At 38.6% G+C, this 13,948-nt stretch overlaps 1 protein-coding gene across 1 annotated transcript in view; it reads left to right on the top strand.

Annotated features, from left to right (window-relative positions):
* Positions 1-11,977: 11,977 nt before the first annotated feature.
* Positions 11,978-13,948, top strand: part of LOC122087043 (SWI/SNF complex subunit SWI3B) — a 15,746-nt gene continuing 13,775 nt past the window's right edge. The window contains exons 1-2 of the mRNA XM_042656016.1: positions 11,978-12,279; positions 12,381-12,823. Coding sequence (XP_042511950.1) covers positions 12,057-12,279; positions 12,381-12,823 — 666 coding nt within the window. The 5' untranslated portion in view covers positions 11,978-12,056. The remainder of the gene's footprint in view (positions 12,280-12,380; positions 12,824-13,948) is intronic.

Raw genomic sequence — 13,948 nt, forward strand, 5'->3', positions numbered from 1 at the left:
ACATAATGACCAAGAGCTGAGGCTGGTTTCTGGTGTTAAGGATGAAGTGAACAAGCTGTCTGCAACACTCAAGGCCATCCAGGCAATGCTTGAGGATGCCGAGGAGAAACAACTGAGAGATAAAATGTGAAGGTTTGGTTAGAAGAGGTAAAAGATGTTGCCTATGAACTGGATGACATATTGGATGACTGGAACACTCATCAGATTCTCAAATCAAAAATTGAAGAGGAGAAGAAGAATAAGAATAAGAAGAAGAAGAAGAAGAGGAAGAAGAATAAGAAGAAGAAGAAGAAGGTTAGCAGTACCTACTTGTCCTCTCCTTGCATTTTTTTCAATCATATCTTGTCGCACCATGATACTGGTCATAAGATTAAGGACATCAGGAAAAAACTAAATTCTCTTGCAAATGAGAAAGGAAAGTACTGCCTTGTCCAGAAGAGTAGTAGTAGTAGTGGGGTTATTAAGAAGGAGGAACTAGCGCAACAACAACACAACCTGATGAAAACTACTGTTACTTGTATGACTGATGATGATGATGTATCAGAATATCAGATATATGGTCGGGATACAGATAAAGATGTCATAATCAGCAAATTAGTAAGTGAGAGTAGCCAACAGGGAATTGGCCTCCATGTCATCTCCATAGTTGGTATGGGTGGTATGGGAAAGACTACTGTTGCTCAACTTGTCTTCAATGATAACAGGGTAACAAGTCATTTTGACAAGAGGGTGTGGGTGAGTGTGTCGTCCAAAAATTTCGATGCTATAAATATTGTCAAGGCGATCATTGAAGCCATTGGAGAGAGTGCTGATAGAAAATAGATACAGAACGATTCATGAAGATCGATAAGCATGCACGACAAACACTATAAAATACATGTTTTAGGCATACCTGAATCCATGGTTTAAGAATAAGAACTCCTCAATGTCTTCTTGTATGCTCCTTGTACAACACGATCAATGTTGGTTTGGTCTACCCTCTTTCCCTTATGCTTTTTGATTGTTAGCTTCACTTAATGGGCCAGTGATAACTATATATAAGGGTGAGGGTAGGGACCAACCCTGCGATAAAATTAGGGTTTCCTCCCCATTAAGGAAATAATACCTTAGGTCCACACATAGTAATAAATATTTCATACCATTAAGGTGTGCTAATAGAATCCAGTATCTCCATAGAGATCATTTACCAATAATATTGGATTCTTTCTGCTTACTCCATCTTTAGTCAACACCACTAAATCGGTTTTGGAAACAAATCTTTGACTATGCTAGCCCACCTAATAAGAAATCTTACAATCTCCCACTTGGGCAGCATATGTCACAAGTTCTAGATTTTAAAATTTATTTAAAACGACTCTCCGATTTAGATAAACTGAATGTGGCCACAAACAAAACAGTGTCGAATGGAGTGCACCTTAAACCAAATGCCTTGGTCCGAATGAGAATTACAAACACCCAACCGTATTGATCATCACATCTAAAGCGATATGAGACCACACACGTCAAAGTGCTCATAACATCACCGACTTGGGCTGAACAGTATGAAAGTGTGGTATGAAAATAACATGCTATAGTGATCATCATGTCTATTTCCAAATTGGTCCTGGCTCGAAAACCAAATGAGCCCTATGAGACAGATATCGAAGGTCTCATTAACTACAAGCGTCTCCCAAATGCTTAAGCTTCAATCAAAGAAGCTCATTGGGACTGGGTCCGGATGTCCCACAACACTAGCACTAGACCTCAATCAAATGAGGCTTTGCTAGCGACTGGATGTATGTGTATTGACTGGAACCTCAGATACCGAATGAGGTAAATACACCACATATAACCTCAATTTTCTGTAGGAGGCAAATAGATAAGTGTGTACACATAAACAAATGGCCATAAAAAATGCATACATATATATATTCTTGAGAACAATAATAATGCAATAAAACTGAAAGTCAAATGCAAACATATTGAGCAAAACTCCCACTAATAAAATGCATCAAAAGAACTAACAAGTCCCATATTAGTGACATGCTCTTGAAAGACTTTTGGAGTCAAGCCCTTAGTAAGAGGATCTGCAATCATGTTTTCTGTAACAATCTGCTCCATTGTAATTTGTGACTCTTGAACTTTCTCTCTGACCAAAAAATACTTAATGTCAATGTGTTTAGAGCCTGAAGTACTTTTACTGTTATGAGAGAAACGTACCGCAGCGGAGTTGTCACAGAACATCCTCAATGGTTTAGATATAGAGTCAACAATTTGTAGCCCTGAGATAAAATTCCTTAACCATAAAGCTTGAATAGTGGCTTCATAACACGCCACATATTCAGCTTGCATAGTAGAAGATGCAGTGAGTGTCTGCTTGACACTCTTCCAAGATATAGCCCCACCTGCCATCACAAAAACATATCCAGAAGTAGACTTGAGGTCATCTAGGCATCCAGCAAAATCTGCGTCAGTGTAACCGACTACATCAAGTGAATTGGTTCTTCTATAAGTAAGCATAAAATCCTTAGTGCCCTGCAAATATCTCATGACTTTCTTAGCAGCTATCCAATGCGCTTCACCAGGGTTGCTCAAATATCTCCCAAGTACACTAACAACATAGGCAATGTCAGGCCGTGTACAAACTTGAGCATACATCAAACTACCAACAGCAGATGCATAAGGTATGTTCTTCATCTGATTGCACTCCAATTCTGTCTGTGGACATTGAGACTTGCCAAATTTGTCCCCTTTTACAACTGGAGCCTTACTAGGGGAACATGCTAACATATTAAACCTTTTTAATATCCTCTCAATGTAACCTTTCTGAGACAAACCAAGAACGCCACAAGACCTATCACGATGAATCTCGATGCCCAAAACATAAGAGGCCTCACCAAGATCCTTCATATCAAAGTGATTTGATAATAATCGTTTTGTCTCATGCAAAAGATCAACATTATTGCTGGGAAGAAGAATATCATCAATATAAAGCACAAGAAAAATGAACTTATTCCCACTGATCTTCAGATAAATACACTGGTCCACAAAATTTTCTTTGAAACCACAAGAAGTGATAACTTCATCGAACTTAAGATACCACTGTCTAGATGCTTGTTTAAATCCATAAATAGATTTCTTAAGTTTGCACACAAGATGCTCTGTATCAGCTTGCCTGAAGCCAAGGGGTTGTTGCATGTAAGCATCCTCTTCAAGATCTCCATTTAGGAAAGTTGTTTTGACATCCATCTAATGAAGTTCCAAATCAAAATGTGCAACTAAAGCCATGATGGTTCTGAAAGAATCTTTTGTCGAGACTAGTGAGAATGTTTCCTTGTAATCTATGCCCTCTCTCTGGCTGAATCCTTTTGCTACAAGTCTGGCCTTGTAACACTCAATTTCACCTTTAGAGTTCCGTTTGGTCTTGAAAATCCATTTACAACCAATCGGTCTGCATCCTTTTGGTAATTCAACCAAATTCCAAACATCATCAAAAGACATAGAATTCAATTCATCTTGCATGGCAAACTTGTACTGGCTACTGGGGTACTTGTGTCACTTGAACAGCTTTCAGTACATTCTTCGAGGAAAATAAAATACATTGGTGAACTCTGCGAAGGTGGGGGGAGTGATGGTAATGATTTATTCCCTGAGTTGGAATCACTTGAGTTTGGAGGTATGGAAAATTTGGAGGAGTGTGAGACTAGGAGAACGATTATAAAACACCGGCAAATAATGCCTTGTCTTAGGAGCTTAGTACTTTGGCATTGTCCCATGTTAGTTGCACCACCACACCATCTCTTCCTGCTGCCTCATATATCACCACCACTCCTAAGGAAGCTGGTTATAGGAGATAGTCCATTTTTGAGTTGGATGCAATAGCCACCATTGCCACCTTCATCATATGTTTTACTGCCATTCCTTGAGGAGTTAGAGTTGTTATACAATGCAGGTTCTCTATCAAGGTCACTGTTATCACCAGATAATAGTCAGATGTGGTTCCTCAACCTCAAGTCTTTGATTCTCACTGGTTCACCACATACATCACTTCCCCAAGGCATAGGACAACTCACAATGCTACAGAGATTAACAATCCGGAGTTGGAACAGAATGACATATATGTCAGAGGAGATACAACATATGGCCATGCTTCGAGAGCTAAGGATTTTATGTTGTGAGATTCTTGGACCACGATGTCAAGAAGGAGCAACAGATTGGGGCAAGATATCATACATCCCCTCAATTATAGTTGGTGGAATTTTTGTTGAGCACCAATGAAGGTAATTAATCCTTCTTACCTACTTGAGTCTCTACTTAATATGTATTTTGATCTTCGATCTTGTCGTCACATCAGGTGGTAATCCAAGTATGGTTTTGATACAGATGAGTCAGTTTGAACATAAGAGGGTCGATCAATCATTCTAATCTGACTTGTTTGTTAATAGGATTTGAAAAGCCAACCAATGTACAATGTGCTGAGTTCAGTTTAAGCAAAGAAAATCAGAGGTAGTAGGCACTCAAAACCTAACTGCATCCTGGTTTTGGAGAATTGGTTTCAGATTGCATTAGGGAGTGCTATCCCTGATATCCAGATTCCAGACCATGTCTCAATAGAATATGATTATCAGGACTTCCAGAAAAAGGCATTCTAGGAAAGTGAATTTTAAATCTATTATCTATAGTTGTTTCTTCTTTGTTCATCCATTTCTTTGCTAGAATATTTCTCAAACATAGAAGGGGCACAATGAATTTGAAGACATACTTTTTCTTTCTTTCTTTATTATTTATTATGTTATTTTGTTTTTATTTATAACTACTGATTTATATAACAATGGTTTTAATTAAGGAGCTACAGAACTTCTTGTTCCCAGGCAAAAGAACTTCAAAGTTTAGTGGTCAATATAAGGTGTCAACACTTAAACTCAATTCAGTGCAACTTCATCACTCTTTAATCTTTTGAGTTTCGTACAGTACCTTTTGTTATTTTCTCTTTCATTAGAGCACCAAATATATGATATTTACCAATCCTATCTTATGCGCAATTATATTAAGATCCATCCAATTTGATCCATTCCTGTCTCATCCTTGATGACTGAGGCGAAGAGGATGCGAGGAAAGTTCCAGCTGTATCGCTCTCTTATGTTTATGGAAGACAGTTTATCTTAATTCAGGTTACATGTCATGAATGCTTGATCCTTGGCAAACGCATTGAACACTTGAGGTCAAGAATGCTTCAGTAGATGAAAAGGCAATGAGTTGCTAGATAGGCCTTAATCAACAACAGGATCATCAACCACATTGATCTTTTTTGCGATACAAATCTCTTTTGTATATTTAGCGTTTCCCTCTTTCTCAAAATATATATGTTATTCATCAGAAAACAACAATTTCTTTGAGTTTTAGGTATCTTAGAAGAGATTGAACATACTACAATATATCCTTTACATAATACAAGAAGTTTTAGGTATCTTAGAAGAGATTGGACATACTACAATATATCATTTACATAATACAACAACAACAACAACAATAACAAAAACAACAACAACAACAACTCGGCCTTATCCCAACTTATTGGGTCGATTATATGGATCCATTTAAAGACAACGAAAGAAAAAGTAGAAGTAAAAAGGAAGAACACAAACATCCCAACTCAGTAATAGATCTTATTGAAGGGAAAGAATCATTACGTTAATCGTAGATATCTATCAATCTCATTTATGCATTTTGTTTTTTGTTTTTCTGTAAGAATCATTACGTTAATTTATACATTTTGTCAATGCTACAAATTGAGTGTTTCAAATAGTTTTTAGATTGATTGATGTGACTGTATTTATGGGTTTAATTAATTATTTAGGTTGATTAAATCAGTGAGAGTCAAGTTGTATGAACCGATTCGGTCCACTCTCAAGTTTAGGGATACACTGGCCCAATCTCATTTTAGTTTAGGCTTTTGGGTTCAAGTCCCTACAACTATCATTCACTTTTCTCCATTTTACCACTAAAGTGAGAGAATTCAAGGAGGTCTAAGGGGTTGCAAAAGATCTATAGCAAAAAGAAGGAAACTGTGAAAAACTGCATTGATCGTCTTCTAGGATCTAAAGATTGCCAAATTCGACAGAGAAACAGAGCCGCAGTCGGATAACTATGTCTTCATCGTTTGTGAAGAAGAAGCCATGTTGTTGCTTGGTGACCTAAAAAAGGATACTTACAGAAATGCAAGTCTCGACCAGCACTGATGGAACCCATTTTGGTTTCAAGGAAAGAACATATATTTGCCAAGAGTAAATTTTGACGTTGAAAATACCCTTTATGTGTTTTAGACAAAAGGGTAAAAATGTCAATACAAATATGACGATAAGGGGTACGAGTGTATTTTGGCATTATGCAAGGGGTGTCTCTCTAATAGTGGCATTCTCTAGGAGTGGTGCTGTAAATTACCCTAATTTGTATTAAAGACATGTATCCATAAAGCCCAAGTCAACATTTTGTATCTGATATGTTGTTCCAGGGTTTTATACCTTAAAGTGCTCACAACTTGGGATAAAATTGAGCATTCTATCCAATGGTTTTCATGTTGTATATTTTCGCAATGTGATCTAAGAATATGGACGTTTTTGTTTGTCAAGAATATAGACGTGAGTATTCATATTGTATACATATCAAATTGGATCATTTGAGAATTTTATGACCTACCATTAGTTGTACTAAAAAAAAATTCTTTTTAATAGGTCCTTATTATGCCTGAGAGTGTAAGGGTGTCAAAACCAAATGGATATCATTTATCAAAACCAAATCAAACCGTTTACATTGGAACCTAAAACCATTTATTCCGTATTGATTAAAAAAATGAGATTGTTTAGTTAAACTATTTGGTTCAGTTTCAAGGAGTTAAATCATGAAAAAAATGATAAGATCGTGAACCAACTGTACCATTTAACGAAACCAATAGTCGTATACCAAAATCCAAATGGTAAACCCCTAAAGCTAGAGGTTCTTCAAGACTCTTTGATTCTTTTTTTTTTTTTTTTAGCCAACATCATCTCCTCCAATCTTCGAGATTTGAGAGCATGGTTATAGTAATCAGGATTGGGAATGGGATCGGTCTTGGACGATACCGATCTAGAAAGAGAGTAAGTAGAGTGTTCATCAAAGAGGTTGATGGTAGTTGAAGCAAGATGAAGTGTGATCAACAAAGGAGTTGTTGGAAGCCATTAGCCATTAAAGTTTTTAGGTCGTTGGGTCAAGTTGAGTCTAAAACCCATGTGAAGGAAAAAGCCACGGTGTAGGAATCCTTTTTTGCTTCTAGTGGGTTGTAGAATCCAAAGAGATACTTTGTGTATTGTGCAGTGGATGTTTCTTCCAAAAGAAGAAAGGAGGAGAGAGAATGAGTGAGTTTTCTCTACAATAGAGAGAGAAGACAAATATGAATCTCCAAAATGGGTGTGTGGAGAGTTTGGGTGTAGAAGAGAAATGGAGAAAGTGAGTGAGTAAATAAGTAAAAAAAGGGAAGAGAGAGTGATGTACAAGGGGACTTGGGTTTGGGAGACAAATTGCAAGCTTGTAATATTTTCATCTCTTGTTCTTAGTGGAAGATTGATCTCACTCAATGGATGTAGGCGATTTTTTTGAACCACATAAATCTCGTCTCTTGATTGTTTTCTTGTTCATTTTGTTGATTTTCAAATTCGTGTGTTGCTCAAATAAGTCGTAAACAGTTGCTTCCAATCCAACAACACTGACATCGAATATTGCATCCCACGTTCTCCACCCACATGCCGAAATTCCACAGTCGGAGGAAAGAACCTGCACTCCTCAATAAGACATGCAACTTACTGGCGGAATCGAGCTCTCTTAAGAGAAAAATCCTTGATTTTGTTAGAGGCATGGTAAGGAGAATTGTTATAAATCCATGGGTATGAGTCTTTAGAATGTAAGGGTTTTCTTTTGGGTTTCGAGAGTGATAGAGTGACTTGTTTCTCCTGGGTTGGGGTAAGGCAGGTTATGTCCCCCCTGGTCATTTTACTATCAGTTTCATTTTTAATAAAATTCTAGGGGCTATCCCAGGTCCCAGATAATATTCGGGATTAAAAAAGAAGAAAAAAAAAAAAGGTTATGTATGCTATATCACATATTTTAAGATAAAGAGTTCTTTTCTTAAAAAAAAAAAAGAGTTAACAACTATAGCAAGTGCCCATCGAATGCTTACATTTGGGATCCATGGATTGTTCATCTCAGTACAAATTGAAATAGGTTTTTTTCTTATGCTGGACTGTGTTTCTTCTTGTGTATCATGTACTCAGTATTATCCTGGATCAATCTTGATCTTAGTTCTCAATAATTAAATTGGTATTTTGGTGCTTCATCATTTGAATGACCAGGTGAACATTGTAGAAACGCAACCCTAAAACGATGCAGAAGATAATGAAAAAACAAAACAAACAATGCACACGGATTTTACGAGGTTCGGCAAGGTTGCCTACGTCCCCGGTGAGATGAGATCCTGCTTCATTATCAATGGAGAATAGGGTTACAACGCTCGTCCTCACACCTCTCAGTATTGCTTGCATTACAGAGAAAGAAACCCTCGCTACAAATATATAGCAAAAAAACCCTAATCCAGATTAAACTACAATTTCCCTCAAATAAAAAATTCGAGCGGGGGGCTGCACCCCTTGCTATGCAGAGGGGCCTCCTGCCCCCCTTGCAACCCCCACGGCCCGCTAATCGGCTAGCGGGACCGCCGTCCTGCCTGTCTGGGTGCTGCACCAGTACTCCCTGGATTAAACTGCGACGGAATACAAGACATCATACACCAATAGTGAACATAAAATAAATGTACCAGGTCTTCGTGAGATTTGTAAACATATGCAGGAATTTAAAAAGAGTAGATAGGACGAACCCCATTTATGCAAATAATTTGCTTGTTTGGGTAAATTTGTTTAGTTTGAATGACACATTTATTTATATGTACTGACGGATAAGAATCGTAAATCAATGGATATTTCAAATGAACTTTCTCTCTTACAAAGCAAATAAATTGTATGGTGTTGTTCTTTCCTGCAAGTATATGAAAACAATAAAAATAGCTGTAGATAATTATCCAAAAATTACTGTTGAATATTTTGGAGGCAAAATTCCTCCATTCTTGTTTGTTATGCCAAGAACCATCTTTCATATATATATATATATATATATATATTCAAATAAAAAGGGAATTTACTGATAAAAAACATGTGTGTAGCCTATAAGTTTCAAACTCATAAAGTCTAGAAAGCCAAGGAATGCAATATGGTCATTTTGTCCTACACATGATAGACAATGCTTTCTTAACCAAGGGATCTACAACACTATTCACAGCCCTTGGAGTATAAGAAAAAGATGAATAAGTTTGATTTCATGAAACACTGCATAAGTGTCTAATGGTGACAATCGTGCAGGGTCTTGAATCAACTCGAAAACCTCCTTATTATGTGTCTCCACAACAAGGCGATTGAAACCCAACAACTCCAAAGCTTGAGATGAAGCACTTCAATAGTCAAGGCTTCACTTTAAACATAATATTGAAGTGATATGGAACAAATTTGGCCTTAACAATATGACCCCCATTATCTCAGAATATACATCCTAAACATCCCTTCGCCTGGCCTCTTGGTAATGCTGCGTCACAGTTTATCTTCAAGACACCATGGATAGGGGGGCCTTCCATCTTAAATCTGAAACATTTGTTGGAGGGAGAGATGCCGAGCCGTACAGATTATTATTATTAAATTTTTTTTGGTAAAGAATGGTAACTAGTTATGAATATGTCTAATTATCTATGCTTCAATTTTGAAAATAAAATCGACTTATCCCGGTATTAGTTTGATACTAAAAGAATTTGAATTTTCCAGAAACTATACCAGACCAAGCAGAAACCGGTCGAAAACGAAAGCCTTTGGCAGTTCGATTTCGGACTCAATCATTCATAGATTGAAATCGATTCAACCCAACCGAATCCGGGTTGAATCGTTCGACACCCCTAGATGTAGGGGTGTCAGCCGGTCGGTCCGGGCCAGTCTCGGTTAGGTCTAGTCGGGCTTGACCACTTGAAAACCTTGTACTGTGAACGCCCATCTAAGTAAACGAGCCTATCTTTAGGGGGCATGGTACAGTTTATAATCAGGCTGGTCGGTGTCGGGCTTTAATCAAACTTCCTTTCATGGGCCTTAATTCGGCTACATATATGTTTAAATCTAAATGGACTTTAAACGTGCCTCCTTAAAATTATTTTCTTAAGTGGGTTGAAGGCCCAGAAATATGTGATGCAAATCTTTAGTGAAGAAGATAAATGATATGAGAATACAATTGTTTTTATAGAAAAAAAAAAAAAAAAGAAATTATGAACACTACAACTTATAAAACAAAGCATAATTAAATAAAATTCTATTGCAAAGCAAAAAGGTAAGAAAGCTTAATTAGTTTTTTTCGTGGTAAAATAAGAATTTTATGTAGTATTAAAAGGGGTCGAATTGGGTCGGGCTATAACGAGTTGGTTCAAGTTGGGCGTATAAACACGTCAGTTCGGGCAGACACCCGATGGGCTAGCTACCTGCATGGCTGCACGCCCGTTTAATAAAGGGAAAATTACAAGATTACCTATTTTGAGTATACCTTTACTAAATTGTCTATTGTATGTTTTAGTTAACAAAATTATACAACATTGAGTTTTTGGTTTACAAAACTAGCCACTACAGTCTCCCCCTCCCTTACCCCTGATCGTACACCTACCCATCTTCACAGCCCCTCCATCCCCTGCTACCCCATCCTCGATCCTGCTAGTCGACGATAAACCCAATGACTATCCTCTCCGACCACGTTACAATCCTCTTTGCTGACGTGCCCTCTTCCTCCTCGCTTCAAACAAACCTTGATGTGGGAATCACGATGTGCTGTGATTTCCATCTTTGAAAAGCTTCAAACTGCTATGTCGGCGTGAACTCCAGTTCTTTATCACTGATGGCACCACCATCTACTGTTGGTGGGTAATTTCCTTTTCTTCATTATGATCATCAACCAATTCTCTACTAATATATATCATCTCAATAATTCCAGAATTTTCAGTACCCAAAGGATGAAATTAATTGATTAATAAATTTAGTGATCATTGAATCATGAAGTCAAACATCAGAAGGTGGTGTGAGTGGGTTGTGAGTAGGTTCCCTCATGTTTCAGGGATCTACACAGCTGAGCAAACCAAATCTTGGAAGAAAGTACTGGATGTCGTTCATGTCGAAGGCATCCTCAGATTTTGTCAACCCTGGGGTGGGGGCATGAGGATTGTAGACCAGGTTCCTGAATGTTCAAGGGATAACAAGTGAGCAAATTAAATATTAGAAGAAGGTACTGGATGTAGTTCATGCTGAAGGCAACCTCAGACTTTGTCAACCTTGGGTGGGGGCGAGAGGAAATGCAGCGGAGGGTGGGGCTTGATCCTGTACCGTTTCTTCTTCGTCGCCCGACACCAACCCCTTCCCTTGAAAGCGGAGGATCCAACTCTCCCTTTCCCAAATCCCATTCTCCAGCGCTCGAACCCTCTATTGATTTCTACTCTCCTCCGCTGCATCCACCATCTCATCTGGTACCGACTTCTCCTCCAACACCAGCACCGTGGGGTTGCAAGGCTGAGCAAGGAATCAAGGGCAGGAGAAGGGAAGGTGGAGGTAAGGGTAAAAATGTTAAGTAAAAATGAGGATAAGAATAGGATACTGTTTTGGTTAGTTTTGTAAATCCAAATTCAAGAGTGGGTTATTTGGTAAAGATAAATTCAGAGTGGGTAATTTGGTATAGGCAAACCCAGATCTGGCTAATCTTGTAATTTTCCCTTTAATAAATGTGTTGGGCTCAATCGGGCTGGTTTAGGTTGGACCGTAAATGTTTCGGGCTAGATCAGACCCCACCAGTGCGGGTTCAGATTGACACCCTTACGTAGACGGCTAGACCTAACTTCAGTCGTTCCAATTTCCCAAAGGGAGTCACCGAACCATAGGTGGTCGGTCCCTGCACCATGAATTAGTAAGTAAAGCTGTAAGCTTTGTATGCAGATGGATCCCGCCATGGCTGCACCACCTGAACCTCCTCTCCCCTCTCTGCCTGAAAACCCACCTCGACCATCAGAGGCCACCCAGAATCAATCCGGCGTCGTCGTCAAACAAGAAATCTTAGCCACAGACCCAAAGAAAACCTCCTCTCCCAGCATTTATCGGCCGCCGGAACCCTCTTCTTCCATCAATGATGTCACCATCGTTCCAAGCTATTCAAGTAAGAAATTCTTCCAAACCTTCCTCATCTTCAATTCCATCTCAAAACCCTGATTTATTTATTTATTTATTCATTTTTCCTGTTTTGATCACTCCTTGTAGGATGGTTTTCATGGAACAACATTCACGACTGCGAGCGTAGGTTCCTCCCAGAGTTCTTCGACGGGAAGTCGCATTCGAAGAACCCTAGGATTTATAAGTACTATAGGGATTCAATCATCAAAAGATTCAGAGGGAATCCTTCGAGGAAGATCACGTTTACGGAGGTGAGGAAGGCATTGGTTGGAGACGTGGGCTCGATTCGTAGGGTGTTCGATTTTCTTGAGGGTTGGGGTTTGATTAATTACACGGCGTCGACGGGTCTGAAGCCGCAGCAGACGAAGTGGGAGGATAAAGAAAGTAAGTCTGGTGGTGGTTTGGTTTCTTCGGCGGGTGGGGATTCGGGAGGAAGTAGTTTCGAGCCCTCGTTGAAGAGGGTGACCTCGAAGAAGTTGTGCAGTGGTTGCCAATCAGTTTGCAGCATTGCTTGCTTTGCTTGTGACAAGGTAATTTTTCTTCGACCAAAAAGATGCATCTCTCTCCCTCCCCCCTACTAACAGGAAGTATAGTGGCTATTATTTGCCTTTGTGTCTGTTATGTGTTAAATGGGTGCGCCTTTAGCTGACCATATTTACCAAATTTCAGTTAATTAATAACTAGGTCTTGGATGCAGTGAAGGGTTTCATTTGATCCTTCCATTGTTGCATAATCAAGTTCTAGTATCTGGCATTTCAAATTATATGTTTCTTCCCCTTTTAGTTCAATCAAGTGCACATGATTTCATAGTTTGTAGATTGATCTTCCATAGAGCACGACAAGTATGCTCACTCACCACGTTTTGCTAAAAAGGTTTCATGGGATGATGGATTGACTTGCAGATGCGAGGACGTGCATTCTAGTCATGTAACAACCTTAATTTTTCTTCAAAACAAATGAGCAACCTTAACTTTTCTTGGGGAAAATGGATTATCTATATAATTTTTTGCAATAGTATAATTTGTTGATCCATGTCATAGGTACAGTAAGTGTTTGTATCTTTCTGATGGGGACAATTTTGCGAGATTTTGAAACTTCCAACTTAAGTACTATCAAACACAAGTTGGATCTTGTGGGACAAGTTCTCACTTATATTCTGTTTCTTATATCTGCATTGGGCAACAACTACGCAATTGTTACAACATCATCTTTGTCACCTTGAATCTGTGGACTTCCAAAAACAAGGTGATCTCACCCCTACCCATTCTTGTGTGCAGGCAAATAGCCTGTGGTACGGAAATTTTACAATCAGAGTGATCTCACCTGAGACTACCTCTGAGTACAGTATTTGGCTTATTGGGGAGGGGGGGTTGTCATATATGACATGCTCTCGTGGCATCACTACTGCCAGAAGTAAACATAGAATGAAAATGCTATGATGGACCAAGGATTTGTAAAGATTTTCTTTGCTTTACATTTTCTAATCCTGTGCTTCTCTATTGCCTATGTGGGGTCATCTTGTGTGGCTTGTCAGGATCAAGGTTAAAGGACTCATTTTGTTTTGGTGGTTTTAAAACCACCAAAATACTGAAATTTCTCCAAAATAGTGTCCTTTTTTTTCCCTGTGTTTCACTTGACCTTTTTTTTTTTTTTTT

This window comes from Macadamia integrifolia, chromosome 8 (genome assembly GCF_013358625.1).
Source record: "Macadamia integrifolia cultivar HAES 741 chromosome 8, SCU_Mint_v3, whole genome shotgun sequence".
Classification (NCBI taxonomy): domain Eukaryota; kingdom Viridiplantae; phylum Streptophyta; class Magnoliopsida; order Proteales; family Proteaceae; genus Macadamia; species Macadamia integrifolia.